This window comes from Meles meles, chromosome X, assembly GCF_922984935.1.
Source record: "Meles meles chromosome X, mMelMel3.1 paternal haplotype, whole genome shotgun sequence".
In the NCBI taxonomy this organism is placed as follows: Eukaryota; Metazoa; Chordata; class Mammalia; order Carnivora; family Mustelidae; genus Meles; species Meles meles.
In genome coordinates, this window is record NC_060087.1 from 57,199,459 (window position 1) to 57,219,449 (window position 19,991).

The window sequence follows — 19,991 nt, forward strand, 5'->3', positions numbered from 1 at the left end:
TGATTATTGATATATAGGTTGTGATTGACATCGTGTTACCTTTGAAGTCTTTCTGTCTGTAGATTGTCTCTATATTTCTGTTCAATGATATTCTTAGGATTTTTTCTCTTTTATAGGACCCCCCCCCCTCAATATTTCCTGCCGTGTCGGCTTGGTGGTTGCATAGTCCTTTAAGCCTTGCCAGTCTTGCAAACTCTTTATCTCTCCATCCATTTTGAATGTCAGTCTTGCTGGATAAAGTATTCTTGGCTGCATGTTCTTCTCATTTAGTACTCTTAATATATTTTTCCAGCCCTTCCTGGCTTGCCAGGTCTCTGTGGACAGGTCTGACGTTATTCTAATGGGCTTTCCTCTGTATGAAAGGAGCCTCTTTGTCCTAGCTGCTTTTAAGAGGGTCTGTCTAGAAGCATAATTCTTCATTCTAACTATTAGGTCTCGTGAGGACTTTCAAGAATCTAAGATCTTGGGGGGAAACTGCTCTGCCTCTAGTACATGAACGTTTCCATTCATGAGATTGGGAAAATTTTCATAGACAACTTGTTCCACTATATCTTCTAGACTTCTTTCTTTTTCCTCCCCTTCAGGGATTCCAATAATTCTGACTTTGGAATGTTTCATGGCATCATTTATTTCCCTGATTCTGTTTTCGTGGCTTCTGAGCTGTTTGTTCCAGGCTTCCTCCTGATCCTTTCTCTCTATCTGTTTGTCCTCCAGATCACTAATTCTATTTTCTGTCTCAGTTACCCTAGCTTTTAGAGAATTTAGATTCGATTGGAACTCATTGAGAGCATTTTGAACATCATCTCTGGTGGCTTTCGGTTCTGCCCTAACATTGGTCACATCATCCCTGGTGGCTTTCAGTTCTGCCCTAATCAATTCCGTTTGATCATCCATGGCTTTCTCCAACCTAGCTATTGCCTTGATAATTGTTAGCCTTAATTCCTTTTCCGACATATTGCCTATGTCGATAGCCATTAGCTCTGTTGCAGAAGGCCCATCCTCTCTATTTCTCTTCTGTTGGGCATTTCTCTTCCTAGTCATTTTGGTAAGAGATGACTGAACAGATGCAGCTGGATGTTATCGATTGTGGTGCAGTCAAGGTGCACCCTGGAACACTTCTGTGCAATCAGGATTCCCCACCCAAATGAGAGAAAAAAGAAAAGAAAAAGAAAAAGAGAAGAGAAAAAAAAAGAAAAAAGAGAGAGAGAGAGACAGGAAAAAAAGGGAAGATAAAAGAGAAGGCTCAGTCCAAATGGGCCTCAAGGTAAGATTTATGAAGTATACAAACAAAAACAGACAAACAAAAAGACTGATAAAAGTATATGACAAGAGAAAAATATATATATATATATAAAAGCAAAAAAAAAAAAAAGGAAGAACCTCAGTGTGGGGAAGGAAGGTTATTTTGGTTCTTCCTGGATGTATCTTGATGTTTTTGTTAAGGAACTCAACTTTCCTAAGATAAAGGGGGATTAAAAATTGGTTTACCTATAGGGGTAGCATTGATTGGGGAAAGGGGATTACCTTGAAGTTTAACTCTATATGTATATTAGAAAATAAAAATTAAAAAAGAGTAAACTAGACTAAACTAAATTAAGATTTAAAAAAATTAAAAAAAATAGAAAAGCAAAAGAAAAACGGGTGTATGTAACAAAAAGTTCAGGTTAGAAGGTTATTAAGGAATTTGATGTACTGGACATCTCACTGTGATGGTAAATAGGTTAAAAATTATCTATATGTATTTTAAAAAGAACCAGAATATTGGTAAAGATTTAAAAATAAAAGTTGTATTTATGAAGTAGTGGTGGTTGTTCTCTTGTCATCTTTTTTTTTTTCTTCCTTCCTGGTTGGTTTTCTTGGGGAGGGGCCTGCCACGTGGGTATTCAGACAGTGATGTTCCCTGAGTTAGGTCCTCCTGCCCCCCTCAAGGGGGTGGGCTCTGAGGAAAGTGTTTTTTTTTTTTTTTTCAGGCTTTTGTTCTCTGGAGGTTTTTATTTTCTTTCATCTGTTTTCTCTCATCTTGACAGCTTTTGATGGTTTTTGGAGGTTTAGAGGAAAGCAAACTGCACCCCGACCTCCCTCTCAGAGAGAAGTCTCAGAATGCTCTGCAGAGCTGCTGGCAGAGTCGGTTCTGAGTCATGGTCCCTGGGGATGCAGGAGCTCCTCATTGTACCCAATACCAGGGCAGGGGCGGCTGTCTGGGCAGCTCCAGACTGCCAGAGAGGTTCCAAGTAGAGATCGCACACTGAGATTTTCCCGCTGGCCCAGGCTGGGGATGCCTAGTTGTTCAGGATGCCAGAGCTCCAGGCTAGTACCTGTGCGCACCTCTCCCAGGGGAGGGTGTGGGATGCGTGTGTTTCGGGAATGCCATCTGGCCAGGCTCCCAGCCCCTCTCAGGAGCCGGACCCCACACGTTCTCAGGTGCGCTGGCGGCTCAGGGACCAAGACCTGCTTTCTCCGCCGCACTTTCTCGGGCTCAGTACCAGGGGAGGCTCTCCTGGGTCTGGGGACTTAAGCCCCTGTCCCTAACCACCCCGATTCCCACAATATCCCCCTGCGATCTTTTGCTCTTTTTTTTTTTTTTTTTTTGAGTGCTTTCAACCAGACTCCAAGTTAATGCTGGTCCCCAGACACAGGGCACTCTCATATTGGGGTATTAACTTTCCAATCAGTAGCCTCTGGTGGCTCCCTCCCCCTTTTGTTTATCTTTCAATATCAGTCCGACGTTCCCACTCTGCTTTACCTGCCACTGGCCTCTTCTGCTCCTGCAGAGATCCAGACGTGTATAATGGGTGATCAGAATTCTTTGGTAGGTAATCAGCTCTCTTTAGGGTACAGGTTGAAACGGTACCTCCTCCTACTTCCCCGCCATCTTGACCCCCCTTGTATTCTTTTTTGTAAGAATATTTATTTATTTATTTGACAGACAGAGATCACAAGTAGGCAGAGAGGCAGGCAGAGAGAGAGGAGGAATCAGGCTCCCCGCTGAGCAGAGAGCCCGATGCGGGGCTCAATCCCAGGACCCCAGGATCATGACCTGAGCCTAAGGCAGAGGCTTTAACCCACTGAGCCACCCAGGTGTCCCTATCATGTGTATTCTTATTTTAGCATTCCAGTTAGAAGCTGCAGAAGGAGAGAGAGTATGTCTCATTGTCTTTGTAGTCCTGTTGCACCCAGCATAGTACCTGGCATGTGGAATGCACACTTGGAATAGTGGCTTAATTGAACTGAAATCACTGAAAGCCCATTAAAAAAAAAAAGCTAATGTTGGAATATCTCAGGAAAAATGTAGAAGATTTGCTCCTGATCTATCAAATACAGCACTAGTTTAACTTTATCCTCATGTAGATACTGGAATCAGAAACATAGAACTGAAAGGGACTCTGGAGTTCACTGAGTACCACTCCTCCTTTGACAGGGAATATGAGGTCAAGAAAAAAATTTTCTGCAAAATCACACCATGAAAGACAAGAAATAACAAGTGTTGGGGAAGATGTAAAGAAAAAGGAACGCTTAAGTACTGTTGGTAGGAATGTAAACTGGGGATCCACTGTGGAAAACAGTACAGAGTCTCCTCAAAAAATTAAAATTAGCATTACTATATGAACCAGAAATTTTACTACTGGATATTTATACAAAGAAAATGAAAACACTAATTCAAAAAGGTATATGCACACCTATCTTTATTGCAGCATTTATAGTGGCTAAGATATGGAAACAACCTAAATATTCATTGATAGATGAATGGATAGGGAAGATGTAGATGTTAGAAAATTAAGCAGACATGAAAAATGATGAGGTCTTGCTGTTTGTGACAATATAGATGGCTCTCGAAGGTATTATGTTAAGTGAAATAAGTCAAACTGGAAAGATTCATAACCATATAATTTTCTCATATGTGGAATTTAAGGAGCAATACAAATGAATAAACAAAAAGCAGAATGAAACCTATAAATACAGAGAAAAAAACTGATGGTTGCCAAAGGAAAGGGGATGGACAAAATGTGTGAAGGGGAGTGAGAGATACAGACTTCTAGTTATAGAGTGACTAAGTCATGGGAATAAAAGGCATAGCATAAGGAATATAGTCAATAGTATTATAATAGTGTTGTATGGTGAAATTTTATATTCATGTACTTTCATTTTATTGCTTACATAAACACTATGTATTAAATTATTTATTCTAAGGTCCAAAACACAAACAAACAATAACAAAAATGTCACGTGGTAAGTTACTGGAAGAGCTGGTTTGAGAACTCAAGGCTCCTGAGTCCCAGGCAAAAGTTTTAACTGTAAGCACTAATATTATAATGGATCCCTGCTGAGGCAGGGCAGGAGGAAAATTTTTAATAGGAAGATCCCAATGTTACTAAGGCACAGCCAGCAAAGGAAGGTGGGTAAAAGCTTTTTGAACATACCTCTTGTAACTGAGATTCTTTCTTTTTGGAAGATAGATGTAAGTGCCGATCCAGCAAGGAATAAAACCTTTCACCATCCTTTTCAAATTTTTTTTTCCGCTCCTAGATGTGGGAGAGAAAGCACACATTAAGATATCTATATTTTGGGGGGCACCTGCGTGGCTCAGTGGGTTAAGCCTCTGCCTTCGAGTCAGGTCATGATCTCAGGGTCCTGGGATTGAGCCCCGCTTCGGGCTATCTGCTCAGCAGAGAGCCTGTTTCCCTTCTCTCTCTGCCTACTTGTGATCTCTCTCTCTATCAAATAAATAAAATCTTTAAAAAAAGGTATCTATAGTTTTAAATTCACTCCACCCAGAACTGAGAATAAAGAATGCAGTGTCAGATTTCATGTGTTGGTTTTCCAATCTCTCTAGCCTCTGGAAAGAACAAAGAAAGAGAGAATTTGCTTTTGCATTGGTCTCAGCAGTTTCAGTTTCCTCAAATATAACCCTGAACCATTCCACCTACACAACTGGCAATTCCTATTGGTACAGCTAAAGTCTCTGGGAGCTGCTGCTCAGAAAATGACACTTAAGATGGGCCTGTACACTTGGTACTTTTTCTTCTTCCCAATATTTTTCTTGTTTTTGCACATGCATTAACTGCTCATTCATTTTTTTTCAAGAGAAAGAAGGAACATAGTGATAAACTAAATATATGCCTTTAAAAGTAAGATACAGTGCATTTAGACAGACTAATACTAAGTAAAACATTTCAAAGGCAATAGAAACCTTGGACTGCCTCTATAAATGATGAGTTCTTTGACACTGTTTAAGCTTTTTGCTACTGCCTATTAAAAGATGATATTAAAAATGAGGAAACAGTCCTGGAAAGGATTGTTAGAGAGCAAGAGTCAAAAAGCTTTATGGAAGATGGAGAACTTAGTCATCACTCTCCTTAAGTATGAATTTTTTTTAATTTATTTATTTTTTCAGCGTAACAGTATTCATTGTTTTTACACCACACCCAGTGCTCCATGCAATACGTGCCCTCCCTATTATCTACCACCTGGTTCCCCCAAACCCCCCCCCCGCCCCTTCAAAACCCTCAGGTTGTTTTTCAGAGTCCATAGTCTCTTATGGTTCACCTCCTCCCCTTCCAATTTCCCTCAACTTCCTTCTCCTCTCCATCTCACAATGTCCTAATTAAGTTCTCTGACTCAGCACAACTGAAAGTCACACAGCTCAAAAGGAGCATTAACAATGCTCATCTGTTACACACTAATGCTGACACTCTGCAATCCTCTCAACACCATGCTGAGAAATTCATGTAAAAAGACTGTTGTGTCATAGGAAATCCAAATTCACTGAGCACCTACCGTGTGCCAGTTACTGCAAGAGACACACAGACAAAAAGAAGAAAGAAAGGGGAAAAAAAAAAACCTCCCCCATGACTTATTTCTAGAGGCAATCTGTTCCCAGGCAGAAAGCCAGGACAGAAATCAGTGACCTCTGACCTGGAAAGAAAGTGCTTTTTACCAAAGATAAAGAAGTAGAGAGGAAGCTGTCATTAACTGAGGCCCACATCAGGTCAGGCAGTGATGTAGGTACTTATAATCCATTATTTCACTTAGTCTTCAAAATCCTGAGAAATAGATATTATAAAGGAACTTAAGGTATGGTTCTAAAAAAGTGAATTAACTTTCCCAAGGTCACATAACATATAGATCTATTTGATTTCTTCCACATAGTCAAATAAAGCCCAGATGACCATATGAGGAATTACACTCAGGAGGCCTGTAAATAACCAAGAAACTTTGTGAATAAAACTGAAGCAGGTCTATAGCCCTAGCCCAAACTCATACCAAAACACATGAGATAGAAATTTTCACACAAAACAATGGTAAGATAAACTGTTCCTCCAGCTGGTGAATTTTTCAATGTAGCAATTCCTTGAAGAAAGCATTAGGGCCAGAAAATGTCTGCGAATTTTCTAAGGACAGATAAAGTTCTGTTGGTCACTTCCTCCTCCAATTCCTTTTTTAAAATAAAAAACTATGAAATGTAATTCACGTAGCATAAAATTCACCCTTTTAAAGTGAACAATTCAGTAGTTTTTAGTGTATTTACAAAGTTGTGCAACCATCACTGCTGTCTAATTCCAGAATATTTCCATCACCTAAGATAAACCCTATACCTATTAGCAGTCATTTCATCCCTTCTCCCAATACTCACCTCAAGAAGCCACAATTTAATTTTTATCTCTATGGATTTGTATATTCTAGAGATTTCATATAATTCTAGTCATACAATATGTGACCATTTGTGCCTGTCTTCTTACACTTAGCATGTTTTCAAGATTCATCCATGTACCAGTACTTTATTCTTTTTTATGGCTGAATAATATTTGATTATATGGATATACCATGTATTCTTTATAAACTTATGAGTTGATGAACATTTGGGTTATTTCCATTTCCTCAGCAATTATGAATAATGTTGCTGTGGACATTCATGTACAAGATTTTCTGTGGTCATGTTTTCAATTCTTTTGGGCATGTATACAGAAGTAGTGGAACTGCTGAGTGATATGGCAACTCTGTGTGTGACTATCTAAGAAACGGCCAAATGGTTTTCCAAAGCAGGTGTATCATTTTACATTGTTAACAGCAATGAATGAGAGTTCTAGTTTCTGCACATCCTCACCAACCCTTATGTGACTTTTTGGTTCCAAATAACCTAGTGGGTGTTAACTTGCATTTACTGTAGTTTGACTTCCAAATGTCTAATGATGTCTTTTCATGTGTTTATTGACCATTTGTGTATACCTGTATACATACACACATATGTATATTCTTCAAAGAAATGTTTATTTAATTATTTTCCCCATTTGTAAATTTGGTTTGTGTCTTTATATTTTCAAGTTACAAGAATTTATTACATAACTTTGAATACCAGCTGTGGTGTATTTTGTCCCATTCTTTGGGTTGCTTTGGCACTTTATTGGTAGTGTCCTTTGAAGCATGAACATTTTTAATTTTGTGAAGTCCAATCAGCCTATTTTCTTCAATTTCTTGTGGTTTTGGTGTTATATCTCAGAAAACACTGCCTGATTAAAGGTCATGAAGATTTATATCCATATTTTCTCCCAAAAACTTTATATTTTTTTGGTTTTAATTTTTGAACTCAGTGTGATATAGGGCTCCAACTTCATTCTTTTGAATATGGAGAGTGAGTAGTCTCAGAACCATTTGTTCTAAAGACTATTCATTCCTTATTGATTTGCTTTGGCATTCTTAGAAAATATCAATTAGCCTTAAATGTATAGGTTTATTTCTGGACTCTCAGTTCTATTCTATTAATCTATATATCTATCCTCATGTCAGCACCACACTGCCTTGATTACTATAGCTTTGTAGCAAGTTCTGAAATTAAAGACTGTGACTCTTTTTTTCAATATTTCTTTTTCTATCTAGTCTTCTGTTTGGATTTTAGGGTTACCTTATCAAGCTATGAAAAATGGCCAGCTGGAATTTTGGTAAAGATGATACTGAATCTGTAGATCAATTCTGTGACTATCCTATCTTAGCAATATGAAGTCTGACTCATGAACACAAGATGTTTCTATTTATTTTTCTATTTATTTAAGTCTTAGTTAATTTATACCATTAATGTTTTGTACTTTTCAATGTATAAGACTTGCACTTTTTTGTTAATTTATATGTAAGTGCTTTAATATTTTGATGCTATTGCAAGTGGGAATTTTTTAATTTAATTTTCAGATCATTTACTAATAGTGTATAGAAATACAACTTATTTTTGTATATTGATTTTGTATCCTGCCACCTTCATGAACTAATTCCAATGAGGTGTGTGTGTGTGTGTGTGTGTAACTTAGGATTCTATATACAAGATGATGTAATCAGCAAATAGAGACAGTTTTACTTCTTCCTTTCCAATATTGGCTATTTATCCTGGGTAGAAACCCCAGACCAATGGTAAATAGATGTGTCAAGAGTGGACACCCTTGATTTCTTGATATTAGAGGGAACGATTATAGTCTTTCACTATTATGTATATAGTATTAGTAATAAGTTTTTATATTTCTCAATTATCAGGTTGAGAAAGTTCCCATCTATTCCTAGTTTGTAAAATATTTTTATCATGATAGGGTGCTGGATTTTGTCAAAAGACTTCTTTGTGCTGAGATGTTCATGTACTTTTGTCCTATAACCCATTGATATGTTATACAACATTGATTGATTTTTGTTGGATGTTAAACCAACCATGCATTCAAGGGACAAATTTCACTTGGTTATGGTATATACTTATTTTTACATGCTGCTGGATTTGGTTGGCCTGTATTTTGCTGAGAACTTTTACAACTATACAGTAGTACACCAGCATCCACAATTTTGCTTTCCACATTTCAGTTACTGAAGTCCATCAAAGTCTGCAAGAAGAACATCCTCTTTCTGATATAACATCAGAAAGTCAAAAATAGCCTAAAGATATGTCACAGTGCTGATGTCATTCATGTCACTTCATCTGATCACACAGGAATTTTATCATGTCACATTATCACAAGAAGGGTAAAGAAGGGTAAATAGAGTACAAAAAGTATTTAGAGAGAAAGAGAAACCACATTCTTACAACTTTCATTATAGTATTGTTCTATTTTATTTTTAGCTCTTATTGTTAATCTCTTACTGTACTTAATTTATAAACTTTATAACTTTATAAATACATATTATATATATTATAAATATATATTAAAATATATATATTATATATGTATGCATAGGAAAAATTATATATATATACACACACACATATGCACATATACACATATATATACATATACAAACATACAGCTTGGTACTGAAAATTTAATATCTATACATACATACATACATACATGGCTTGGTACTATCCAAGGTTTCAGGCATTCACTGTGGTGGTGGGGGTCTTAGAACGTATCCCTCATAGATGAGGGGGAACAACTCTATTCATGAGACATATCAGCATGTAGTTTTGATTTCTTGTTATACATTTGTTTTTGTATCAGGGTAATATTTGCCTTATAGAATGAGTTGGGAGGCATTTCCTCTTCTTCTGTTTTTGGAAGAGTTTGCAAAAGATAAGTGTTAATTCTTTAAACATTAGGTAGAATTCCCAGTGGGCCCAGTTAGTCCAGTTTTCCTTTCTAAAAGTCTATTAAGATTTTCTATTTCTTCTGGAGTTCACTTACATTTAATTCCACTAATGTCAAAAATCAGTGACATCAGCCTACTATTTCCAGGACATTCCAATATCAGTTAAAAAGAACTTTCATTTCAGGGATAATTTGACTCCAAAGTCAAATATAGCAGAGGCTCTGATCAACAGTCACTGTCCATCCTCAAGTTAATTGTATTAAGACAATTGTTAGACAGATGAAGAAGGAAAGGAACCCTATACATTGAGAATACAACTTTCTCAAGCAGGATATGAGTTTCTTTATTGTATGTCAATTACCAACTCTAAATGCTAGGTTTAACTTTTACAAATTTTCTTATTTAATAGAAATTAATACCTAAAGAGAAACTGAATAGAGAAAACAGACCCAAAAAATTTGCTTGCAGCATTACACTCATAATGCCTATATGATCACTTAAGAAGCATTAATGTTTAAGACTTTTATTACTTTTTTAAAATTCAAATTATCATCTAGTTCCATGCAGTAGGTTAAGACAAGCAGCTATCCCCAGTCACATTTTCCTATTTCCTCTTCTCTAGAAATAACCTCTTTCTGTCTCTATGCTAATTACCTAGTATTTACTCCCATATTTCTAATATCTAAAAATAAACATATTGCTATTATGAATTTTTAAGTTCAGTGCATTATCTATTAACTTTCAAAGAAAGATGAGGATTTAACTCTTTCCTCTGTCTCATCACCACCATCTCCTTTGCTCCCAACCCAAAACCATTTCTTGATACACCCAATATACTTTTAATGCAATTTTTCTTTGATTTATAGTCAGTAATTATATTTTTACGACAATCTAAGTGTTACTTATAGTATATATATATATATATATATATATATATTTCATTAATGTTAATTTCCTGTACAACTAGATAACTATAAAACCATCCTAAATACCCAAGAAATTGACCTAAACACAGGTAGAATAAACTCCACAGCAAAAAATAGAGGCCAAATGAAAGAAGGTAGGAAGAATAGAGATGTGCTTTTGGAGAGAAACAGATCATGGCTGCTGCAGTCACAGAGAAGAGTGAGAGACACACTAGCATACAGGGGAGTTCACAAGGAAAATGAATTCCTGTAGCAACTGGCTTGGAAAACAAGAGGGGCCAAATTTCTTGAGTTCTTGCAACCAGCAGGGTTAAAATCTGGTTTTAAAGGTAAGCAGGTTTGGCTGGGATAGAGTCCAAAGGCATTGCAGTGCTCTTGGAGAGAAGGCAGGCAAACAATCTGGTGACAAACAGCATGGAAGGAACAATTTGAAGACCCTGGGGCATAGAGTGGGGAGGTTACTCACTCATCTCAGAGCATGTCCCAGAGAGACAGAATTCAAGGAGAGACACCTCTGGGACAAAGAACCTGGCCAGTGACATTTCTATCCTCCAACACCTCCACATAAGCACAGGGCTGCATGCAGAAACCAGTGTAAACACCAACCCTTCTTACTTCACATGCTTACAAGTCTTCCATCTCCCACACTCTAGTGGAACCACCCTTTGCAGTCATCCTTGACTCAGTCCCAGTGTGGTGGGGACCCTCCCTGGGAAGAATGCCCCACACCCCTGCTCATACCATGTACCCCAATATGAGAGTTTTGCAGAGCCCCAGTTCTGGGAGTAGGGGGGATAGGTGTCATATCACAATCATACCAGAGCACACCTTGTTACAATGCACCACACTGAGGCTAAGGACTAAACACTGCCCATAACAGGCAAAGAGAACCCTGACAGATGACTGACTAAAGGATAAATCAGATAGGACAAAACAGCAGAACACATGCAGCACACACTGGGGACACTACTGAAAGTGCCAGAACCTGGGGAACAGGGGACATGACATGGCAAGACACCACAAGACCTCTTCTTCATGAGGCCATTAACCTCAAAAACAGAAGATGTAGCTGAATTTCCTAACACAGAGAAACAGACACAGAGACAAAGACAACATGAGAAGACAGAGAAATTTATCCCGAATGAAAGAACAGGACAGGCCATGGCCAGACAGCTAAGTGAAACAGATATAAATCACATGCCTGATAATTTAAAGATCATAAGAATAATAACAACACTTGAGAAAAGAGAGGAAGACATGAGTGAGACCCTTAAAACATGGATAAGAAATAACAGGGGAGAGTTAAATGACTCAATAAATGAAATGAGAACCATGACTGATAGAAGGTACAGAAGGCTGGAAGAAGCTGATGAAGGAATTGATGACATAGAAGACAAAGTAATGGAAAGTAATTAAGCTGAACAAGAGAGAAAAAATAATTGTATAAAATGAAAATAGAACAACCTGAGGGTTTTGAAGGGTCAGGGGTGGGAGGTTGGGGGAACAGGTAGTGGGTAATAGGGAGGGCACGTTTTGCTTGGAGCACTGGGTGTTGTGCAAAAACAATGAATACTGTTATGCTGAAAAAAAATAAATAAAATGGTAAAAAAAAATGAAAATAGACTTAAGGAACTCAGTGTCTCTATCGAATATAGTAACATTTGTATCACAGGAGTCCCAGAAGAAGAAGATGTAGAAAAGAGGGCAGAATATTTATTTGAAGAAATAATAGCTAAAAACTTCCCAAAACTGGGGAAGGAAACAGATATCCAGATCTAGGAGCCACAGAGAACCTTCATCAAAATCAACAAAAACAGATTCATTGTAATTAAATTGGCAAAGTATAGTGATAAAGAAAAAAAAATTAAAAACAGCAAGACAAAAGAAGTGAGTTACAAGGAAAGCCATATAAGGCTATAAGCTGATTTTTTTTAGCAGAAAATTTCAAAGCCAGAAGGAAGTGTCATGATATATTCAAAGTGTTGAAAGGGAAAAGTCTGATGCCAAGAACACTATATCAGGCAAGGATATCCTTCAGAACAGGAGAGAGAAAGACTTTCCGAGATGAACAAAAACTGGAATTCATGATCACTAAATCAGCCCTGCAAGAAATATTAACAGAACTCTTTGCGTGGAAAGGAGAGGCCCAAACTGATGGCATAAAGGTAGGAATCACAAAGGCAAATAAAAATCATAAAAGCAAGAAAAATCAGTCAAGGAAATCACAAAATAAAAGTATATAAAATAAGACAACACAAACCTAAAATGGGAAGGAGTAAAGAATGGATTCAGGGATATCTGGGAGCTTCAGTTAAGTGTCCAGCTCATGGTTTCAACTCAAGTCATGACCTCAGGGTTGTGGGATCAAGCCCCTCATCAGGTCTCATGGTCAGTGTGGAGTCTGCTTGGAATTCTATGCCTTTCATTCCATATTTCCCTTCCTTGTTCTCTCACTCTCTCTCTAATTAATTAATTAATTAATTAATTTTTGAGGAAAAAAAAAGAAGGGGTTCAAACTTAAACAGCCATCAATATACTATAGACTCCTATATACAGAAGAGGTTATAAACAAACTTAATGTTAACTATATATCAAAATCCACTAAAAATATGCAAGGAGGGGCACCTGGGTGGCTCAGTGGGTTAAGCCTCTGCCTTCAGCTCAGGTCATGATTCCAGGGTCCTGGGATTGAGCCCCATATTGGGCTCTCTGCTTAGTGGGGAGCCTGCTTTTCCCCCTTTCTCTCTGCCTCCCTCTCTGTCTACTTGTGAGCTCTCTCTGTCAAATAAATAAATAAAATATTTTTTTAAAATATGCAAGGAGTAAAGACAAAGAAATCCAAATATGTCACTGAAGAAAACCAGCAAACCTTAAATGAAAGACAAGAAAGGATTACAGAAAATCTTCATAAACAAGCAAAAAGCAATAAAATGGTGATAAATGCTTATCTATCAATAATTACATTGAATGTGAATGGACTAAATGCTCAAACAAAAGACACAAGGTAACAGAATGAATTAAAAAAAAAATAGACCCATCTATGTGATGCCAATCAAGAGACTCATTTTAGACCAAAAGAAACCAACAGAATGAAAGTGAGGGATGGAGAAACATGTATCATGCAAATGGATGTCAAAAGAAATCTAGAGCAGCAATAGTTATATTGGACAAGGTAGACCTTTAAAAAAGAGTATAGCAAGAGATGAAGGACACTATAGAATCATAAGTGGGAAAACTCAACAAGAATATATAACAATCATATCAAAAAATGGGCAGAAGATATGAACAGAGCTTCCCTATGACCCTGCAATTGCACTACTGGGCATTGACCCCAAAGATACAGATGTAATGAAAAGAAGGGCCATCTGTACCCCACTGTTTATTGCAGCAATGGCTACAGTAGCCAAACTGTGGAAAGAACCAAGATGCCCTTCAACGGATGAATAGATAAGGAAGATGTGGTACATATACACAATGGAGTATTATGCCTCCATCAGAAAGGATGAATACCCAACTTTTGTAGCAACATGGACGGGACTGGAAGAGATTATGCTGAGCGAAATAAGTCAAGCAGAGAGAATCAAGTATCATATGGTTGCACTTATTTGTGGAGCATAACAAATAACATGGAGGACATGGGAAGATGGAGAGGAGAGGGAGTTGAGGGAAACTGGAAGGGGAGATGAACCATGAGAGACTATGGCCTCTGAAAAACAACCAGAGGGTTTTGAAGGGGCGGGGGGGTGCAAGGTTGAGGAACCAGGTGGTGGGTAATAGGGAGGGCATGTACTGCATGGAGCACTGGGTGTGATGCGAAAACAATGAACACGGTTATGCTGTAATAAACAAAAAAAATTTAAAAAAAGAATATATAACAATTGTAAATATTTCTACATCCAATATGGAAACATGCCAATACATAAAACAGATAATAAAAAATATAAAGGACCTAACTGATAATAATACAATAAAGGTAGGTGATGTGAAATAAAAAATGCACTTCTGATGAGCACTGGGTGAAGTATGGAATTGTTAAATCACTAAATTATACATGTGAAACTAATATTACACTGTAAATTAACTAATGAATTTAAATTAAAACTTAAACTCCTTGAGAACTCAAAAAAATGAAGGAAGAATTATATAATCTTACATTAGATGAAGACTTCAATATCCACTTTCAATAATGGATAAAATATATAGACAGAAGATCTATAAGGAAATACAAAACAAACAATACCATAAACTATCTATACCTAACAGACACATGTTATACATCTCACCTAAGAAAAGCAGGAAACACATACCTCTCAACTATACATAGAATATTTTCTAGGGTAGAGGAGCAAGATGGTAGAGGAGTAGGACACCTAAATATCATTGAGTCCCAGGAGTTCAGCTAAAGAGTTATCAAACCATCATGAACACCTGAAAACCCAACAGGATATTGAAGAGAAGAAGAGAAGTGATTCTAGGAATAGAAAACTGACCATTTTCTGGAAGGTAAGATGTGCAGAGAAATGAATCCAAGGTGATACATGGGGAGATAAACTGCAGGGGGGTGGGGAGAAGGCTCTCAGCAAGTGGTAGAGCACCAGAGAACAAAATCAGACCTTTTAGAAGTCTGCTCCACTAAGGGACGTCACTTTAGAGGCTAAGCTGGGGGTTGGAGCCTTTGCAGGGAGAGTGTCATCTCAGGACCCACGGGGTCTCCAAAAGACCAGGGTGTCTGAGTGTGGCAGAGCTCCCAGGTATCAGAGTGGGGAAGCCCGCTGCAGAGACAGAGCCAAGGAGTTGGCTCTCAGCTCTGAGTTACCTTAAACTGTGATCCGAGGCACAGTTTGGACAATGCTCTTCAAGAAGGGACCCCACACATGGCAGTTGCAGTGGGACCCCCATCTTCCTGCTCTAGGAGGAGAGGTGTGGGAGCACGTGGTATGAATCTATGGGGTTAAGAGACTCCAAAAGGAGCCATGTGCCAGAGACAGAAATGCTCAGTCACAGCCTGTGTAAGCACGGAATGCATTTGGAGACCAGGGAGACAGGAATGATTAACTGCTGATCTCTGAGGACACATTGAGGACTGGGACCCTGAGCTCTCAGCTCCTCTGCACCAGATATTGGAAGGCCACCATCTTCATTCCTGTCCTCCAATGATGTATGTAAAGTGTTCAAGGAACAAAAGCTACTGAGAGCAAAACTGAGCAGATTACTTAGTCTGGCCCTTGGCAAGGGTGGTGCAATTCCTTCTCAGACAAAGACATTTGAGAATCACTGCAACAGGCCCCTCCCCCAAAAGTTCAATAAGAACATCCAGGGAATAATAAGTTAACCAATCAATGAAAACTGCAAAACATCAGAGCTATGGGAATACACCACATAGAATGCAGGTGTTTCTTCCCATGATTCTTTAGTCATTCAAAGATAAATTTTTTGTATTTTTTTCTTATTCTATTTTTTTCTTTAATATTTCCTCTTTCCTATTTTAACATTTCTTAACTACTTTATCTTATCAATACATTTTTTAGAACCCTTTTTCAATTTTCATTGTTATGGACATATTCTATCCCTTCATTGTATTTAACCTAATTTTTTGGATACATATCGGTTTTTCTTTCTTTAAAATTTTGGGATACTCTTTCGTCAAATAGATCAGAATAAACCCTACATCTAGTGAGTGGCATTATTCTGGTCTCCAGCCTGATCATATCCTTTCCTCTTCTTTCTTTCTTTTTTTAACCGACTTATCTTCTCAATTCCTTTTTTAGAATCTTTTAAAATGTTCATTTTTACAGTCATATTCCATTCCTTCCTCATCTCTACACTTATTTATATTTATATATTCTTTTTCTTTGAAATTTTGGGAGGCAGTTTCTAATAACAGACCAAAATATGACCCGAAATCAAGCGTGTGGCTCTGCTCGACTCACCAATCTAATATCCATATATATATAACCATATACATATGTATGGATATATATACTGTGATCACAGTGTATGACACATACACACACACACACATATGCATATATGTATGTATATATGTATATATTTTTTCCTCCTTTCTTCTCCCACCAGTTCTGGGTCTCTTCTGATTTGTTTACTGTATATTTTTCGGGGGTTGTTGCTACAATTTGAGTATTTTGACTCCCTCATTCATCTATTCTTATCTGGATAAAATGACACGGTGGAAAAATTCACCTCAAAAAAAAGAAAGAAAAAGAGGCAGCACCAACTTCTAGGGACCTAATTTATACAGACATTAGTAAGCTATCGGAACCAGAGTTGAGAATGACAATTATCTATGTGCTAGCAGGCCTTGAAAAAAGCACAGAATATACTAGAGAATCCATTTCTGGAGAAATAAAATTCCTTTCTAGAGAAATACAAGAACTAAAATCAAAGCAGTTGAAATTTAAAAAGCTATTAATGAGGAGCAATAAAAAATATAGGCTCTTACTGCCAGAATAAAAGAGGCAGAAGAGAGAATTAGTGATATAGAAGACCAAATGATGGAGAATACAGAAGATGGACAAAAGAGAGGTAAACAACTCCTGGATCACAAGGGGAGAATTCGAGAGATAAGTGATACCATAAGACAAAACAGTATTAGAATAATTGGGATTCCAAAAGAAGAAGAAAGAGATAGAGAGGTAGAAGGTATATTAGAGCAAATTATAGCAGAGAACGTCCCTAATTTAGGAAAGGAAACAAGCATCAAAATCCAGGAGATGCAGAGAACCCCCCTCAAAATAAATAAAAATAGGTCAACACTCCATCATCTAATAGTGAAACAAAATTCTGAGTGACAAAAAGAAAATCCTGAAAGCAGTTTGGGACATGAGGTTTGTAAAACACAATAGTAGAAATATTAGACTGGCAGCAGACCTATCCACAGAGACTTCACAGGACAGAAAGAACAGGCATGATATATTCAGAGCGTTAAATAAGAAAAATATGTGGGTGGTCAAGAAAACTATATCCCAGCTAGGCTGTCATTGAAAATAGAAGAAGAGATAAAAAGCTTCCAGGAAAAACAAAAACTAAAAGAATTTGCAAACACTAAAACCAGCCCTACAGGAAATATTGAAAGGTGTCATCTACACAAAGAGAGAGCCTAAGAGTAAGTTACTAAAAAGTAACCAGAAAGGAACAGAAAAAATATACAGTAACAGTCACCTTACAGGCAATACAATGGCACTAAATTCATATCTCTCAATAGTTACCCTGAATGTAAATGGGGTAAATAACCCAATCAAAAGACACAGCGTATCAGGATGTATTTAAAAAAAATCCATCAATATTCTGTCTGGAAAAAACTCATTTTAGACCCAAGGACACATCCAGATTTAAAGTGAGGGGGTGGAAAAAATTTATCATGCTAATGGACATCAAAAGAAAGCTGGGGTGGCAATCCTTATACCAAATAAGTTAAATTTTAAGGCAAAGTCTATAATAAATGATGAGGAAGGACACATATAATACTGAAAGGGTCTGTCCAACAAGAAGACCTAACAATTTTAAATATCTATGGGAGAAGCCAATTACACAAAGCAATTAATAACAAAATTAAAGAAAGAGATCGACAACAATAAATAACAGTAGGGTACTTTAACATGCCCTATGGACAGATCATCTAAGCAAAAGATCAACAAGGAAATAAAGGCCTTAAAACACACTAGAGCAGATGGACATCATAGATTTATTCAGAAAATTCTATCCCAAAGCAACAGAATACACATTCTTCTCTAGTACACATGGAACATTCCCCAGAATGGATCACATCCTGGGTCACAAATCAGGTCTCAACTGGTACCAAAAAACTGGGATCATTCCCTGCATATTTTCAGACCACAGTGCTTTGAAACTAGAGTGCAACCACAAGAGGAAAGTAGGAAAGAACTGAAACACATGGAGGCTAATGAGCACCCTACTAAAGAATGAATAGATCAACCAGGAAATTAAAGAAGAATTGAAAAATTCACGGTAAAAAATGAAAATGAAAACACAATTGTTCAAAATCTGTGGCACACAGCAAAGGTGGTCCTGAGAGGAAAGAAGATAGTGATAGAAGCCTTTCTCAAGAAACAAAGAACGAGGATGGTCTCAAATATGCAACCTAACCCTACACTTAAAGGAGGCGGAGAAAGAAGAGCAAAAAAAAAAAGCCTAAACCCAGCAGGAGAAGAGACATAATAAAGGTCACAGAAGAAATCAATGAAATAGAAACCAAAAGAACAGTAGAACATACCAAAAAAACCTAGGAGTTGGTTCTTTGAAAGAATTAATAAGATTGATAAACCCCTAATCAGACTTATCAAAAAAAAAAAAAGAGAAAGGACCCAAATTAATAAAAGCATGAATGAAACAGGAAAGATCACAACCAACACCAAAGAAATACAAACAATTATAGGAACATATTATGAGCAACTATATGCCACCAGTTTTGACAATCTGGAAGAAATGGATGCAACCTGGAAAAGAATGTATTCCTAGAGACTTATAAACTATTAAAACTGAACCAAGAAGAAATAGAAAACCTGAACAAACCCATAACAAGTAAAGAGATTGAAGAAGTCATCAAAAATCTCCCAAAAACATAGATGCCAAGGCCAGACAGCTTCCTGGGGGAATTCTACCAAACATTTAAAAAGAATTAATATCTATTCTCCTGAAAATGTTGAAAAAAATAGAAATGGAAGGAAAACTTTCAAACTCATTTCATGAGGCAAACATTACCTTCTTCCGATAAGCAGACAAATACCCCATCAAAAAGAAGAATTACAGACTAATATCCTTGATGAACATGAATTCAAAAATTCTCACTAAAATAGTAGCCAATAGCATCCAACAGTACATTAAAAGGATTATTCACCATGACCAAGTGGGATTAATTCCTGGGCTGCAAGGTTGGTTTAACATCTGCAAATCAATCAATGTGATACAATACATTAATAAAAGAAAGAAAAAGAACCATATGATACTCTCAATAGGTGCTGGAAAAGCATTTGACAAAGTACAGCATCCTTTCTTGATGAAAACTCTACACAGTGTACAGATAGAGGGTACATAACTCAATATCATAAAACCCATCTATGAAAAAGTCACAGCAAATATCATTTTCAATGAGGAAAAATTGAGAAGATTTCTGCTAAGGTCAGGAACACAGCAAGGCTGTCCACTATCACCAATTTTATTCAACAGAGGACCAGAAGTCCTAGCCTAAATAATCAGACAACAAAAAGAAATAAAAGGCGGGGCGCCTGGGTGGCTCAGTGGTTTAAGCCTCTGCCTTCGGCTCAGGTCATGATCTCAGGGTCCTGGGATCGAGCCCCGTATCGGGCTCTCTGCTCAGTGGGGAGCCTGTTTCTCCTTCTCTCTCTGCCTGCCTCTCTGCCTACTTGTGACCTCTCTCTCTCTGTCAAATAAATAAATAAAATATTAAAAAAAAGAAATAAAAGGCATCCGAATCAGCAAAGAAGTCAAACTATCACTCTGCAGATGTTGTGATAT

General features: G+C 37.4%; 1 protein-coding gene across 5 annotated transcripts in view; it reads right to left on the reverse strand.

The window, feature by feature from the left end:
• Nucleotides 1-19,991, reverse strand: part of OPHN1 (oligophrenin 1) — a 612,383-nt gene that overhangs the window by 291,236 nt on the left and 301,156 nt on the right. For all 5 annotated transcript variants that reach the window (XM_045995231.1, XM_045995230.1, XM_045995233.1 and 2 more), the window contains exon 6: nt 4,419-4,520. In XM_045995231.1, the coding sequence (XP_045851187.1) occupies nt 4,419-4,520 (102 nt within the window). The remainder of the gene's footprint in view (nt 1-4,418; nt 4,521-19,991) is intronic.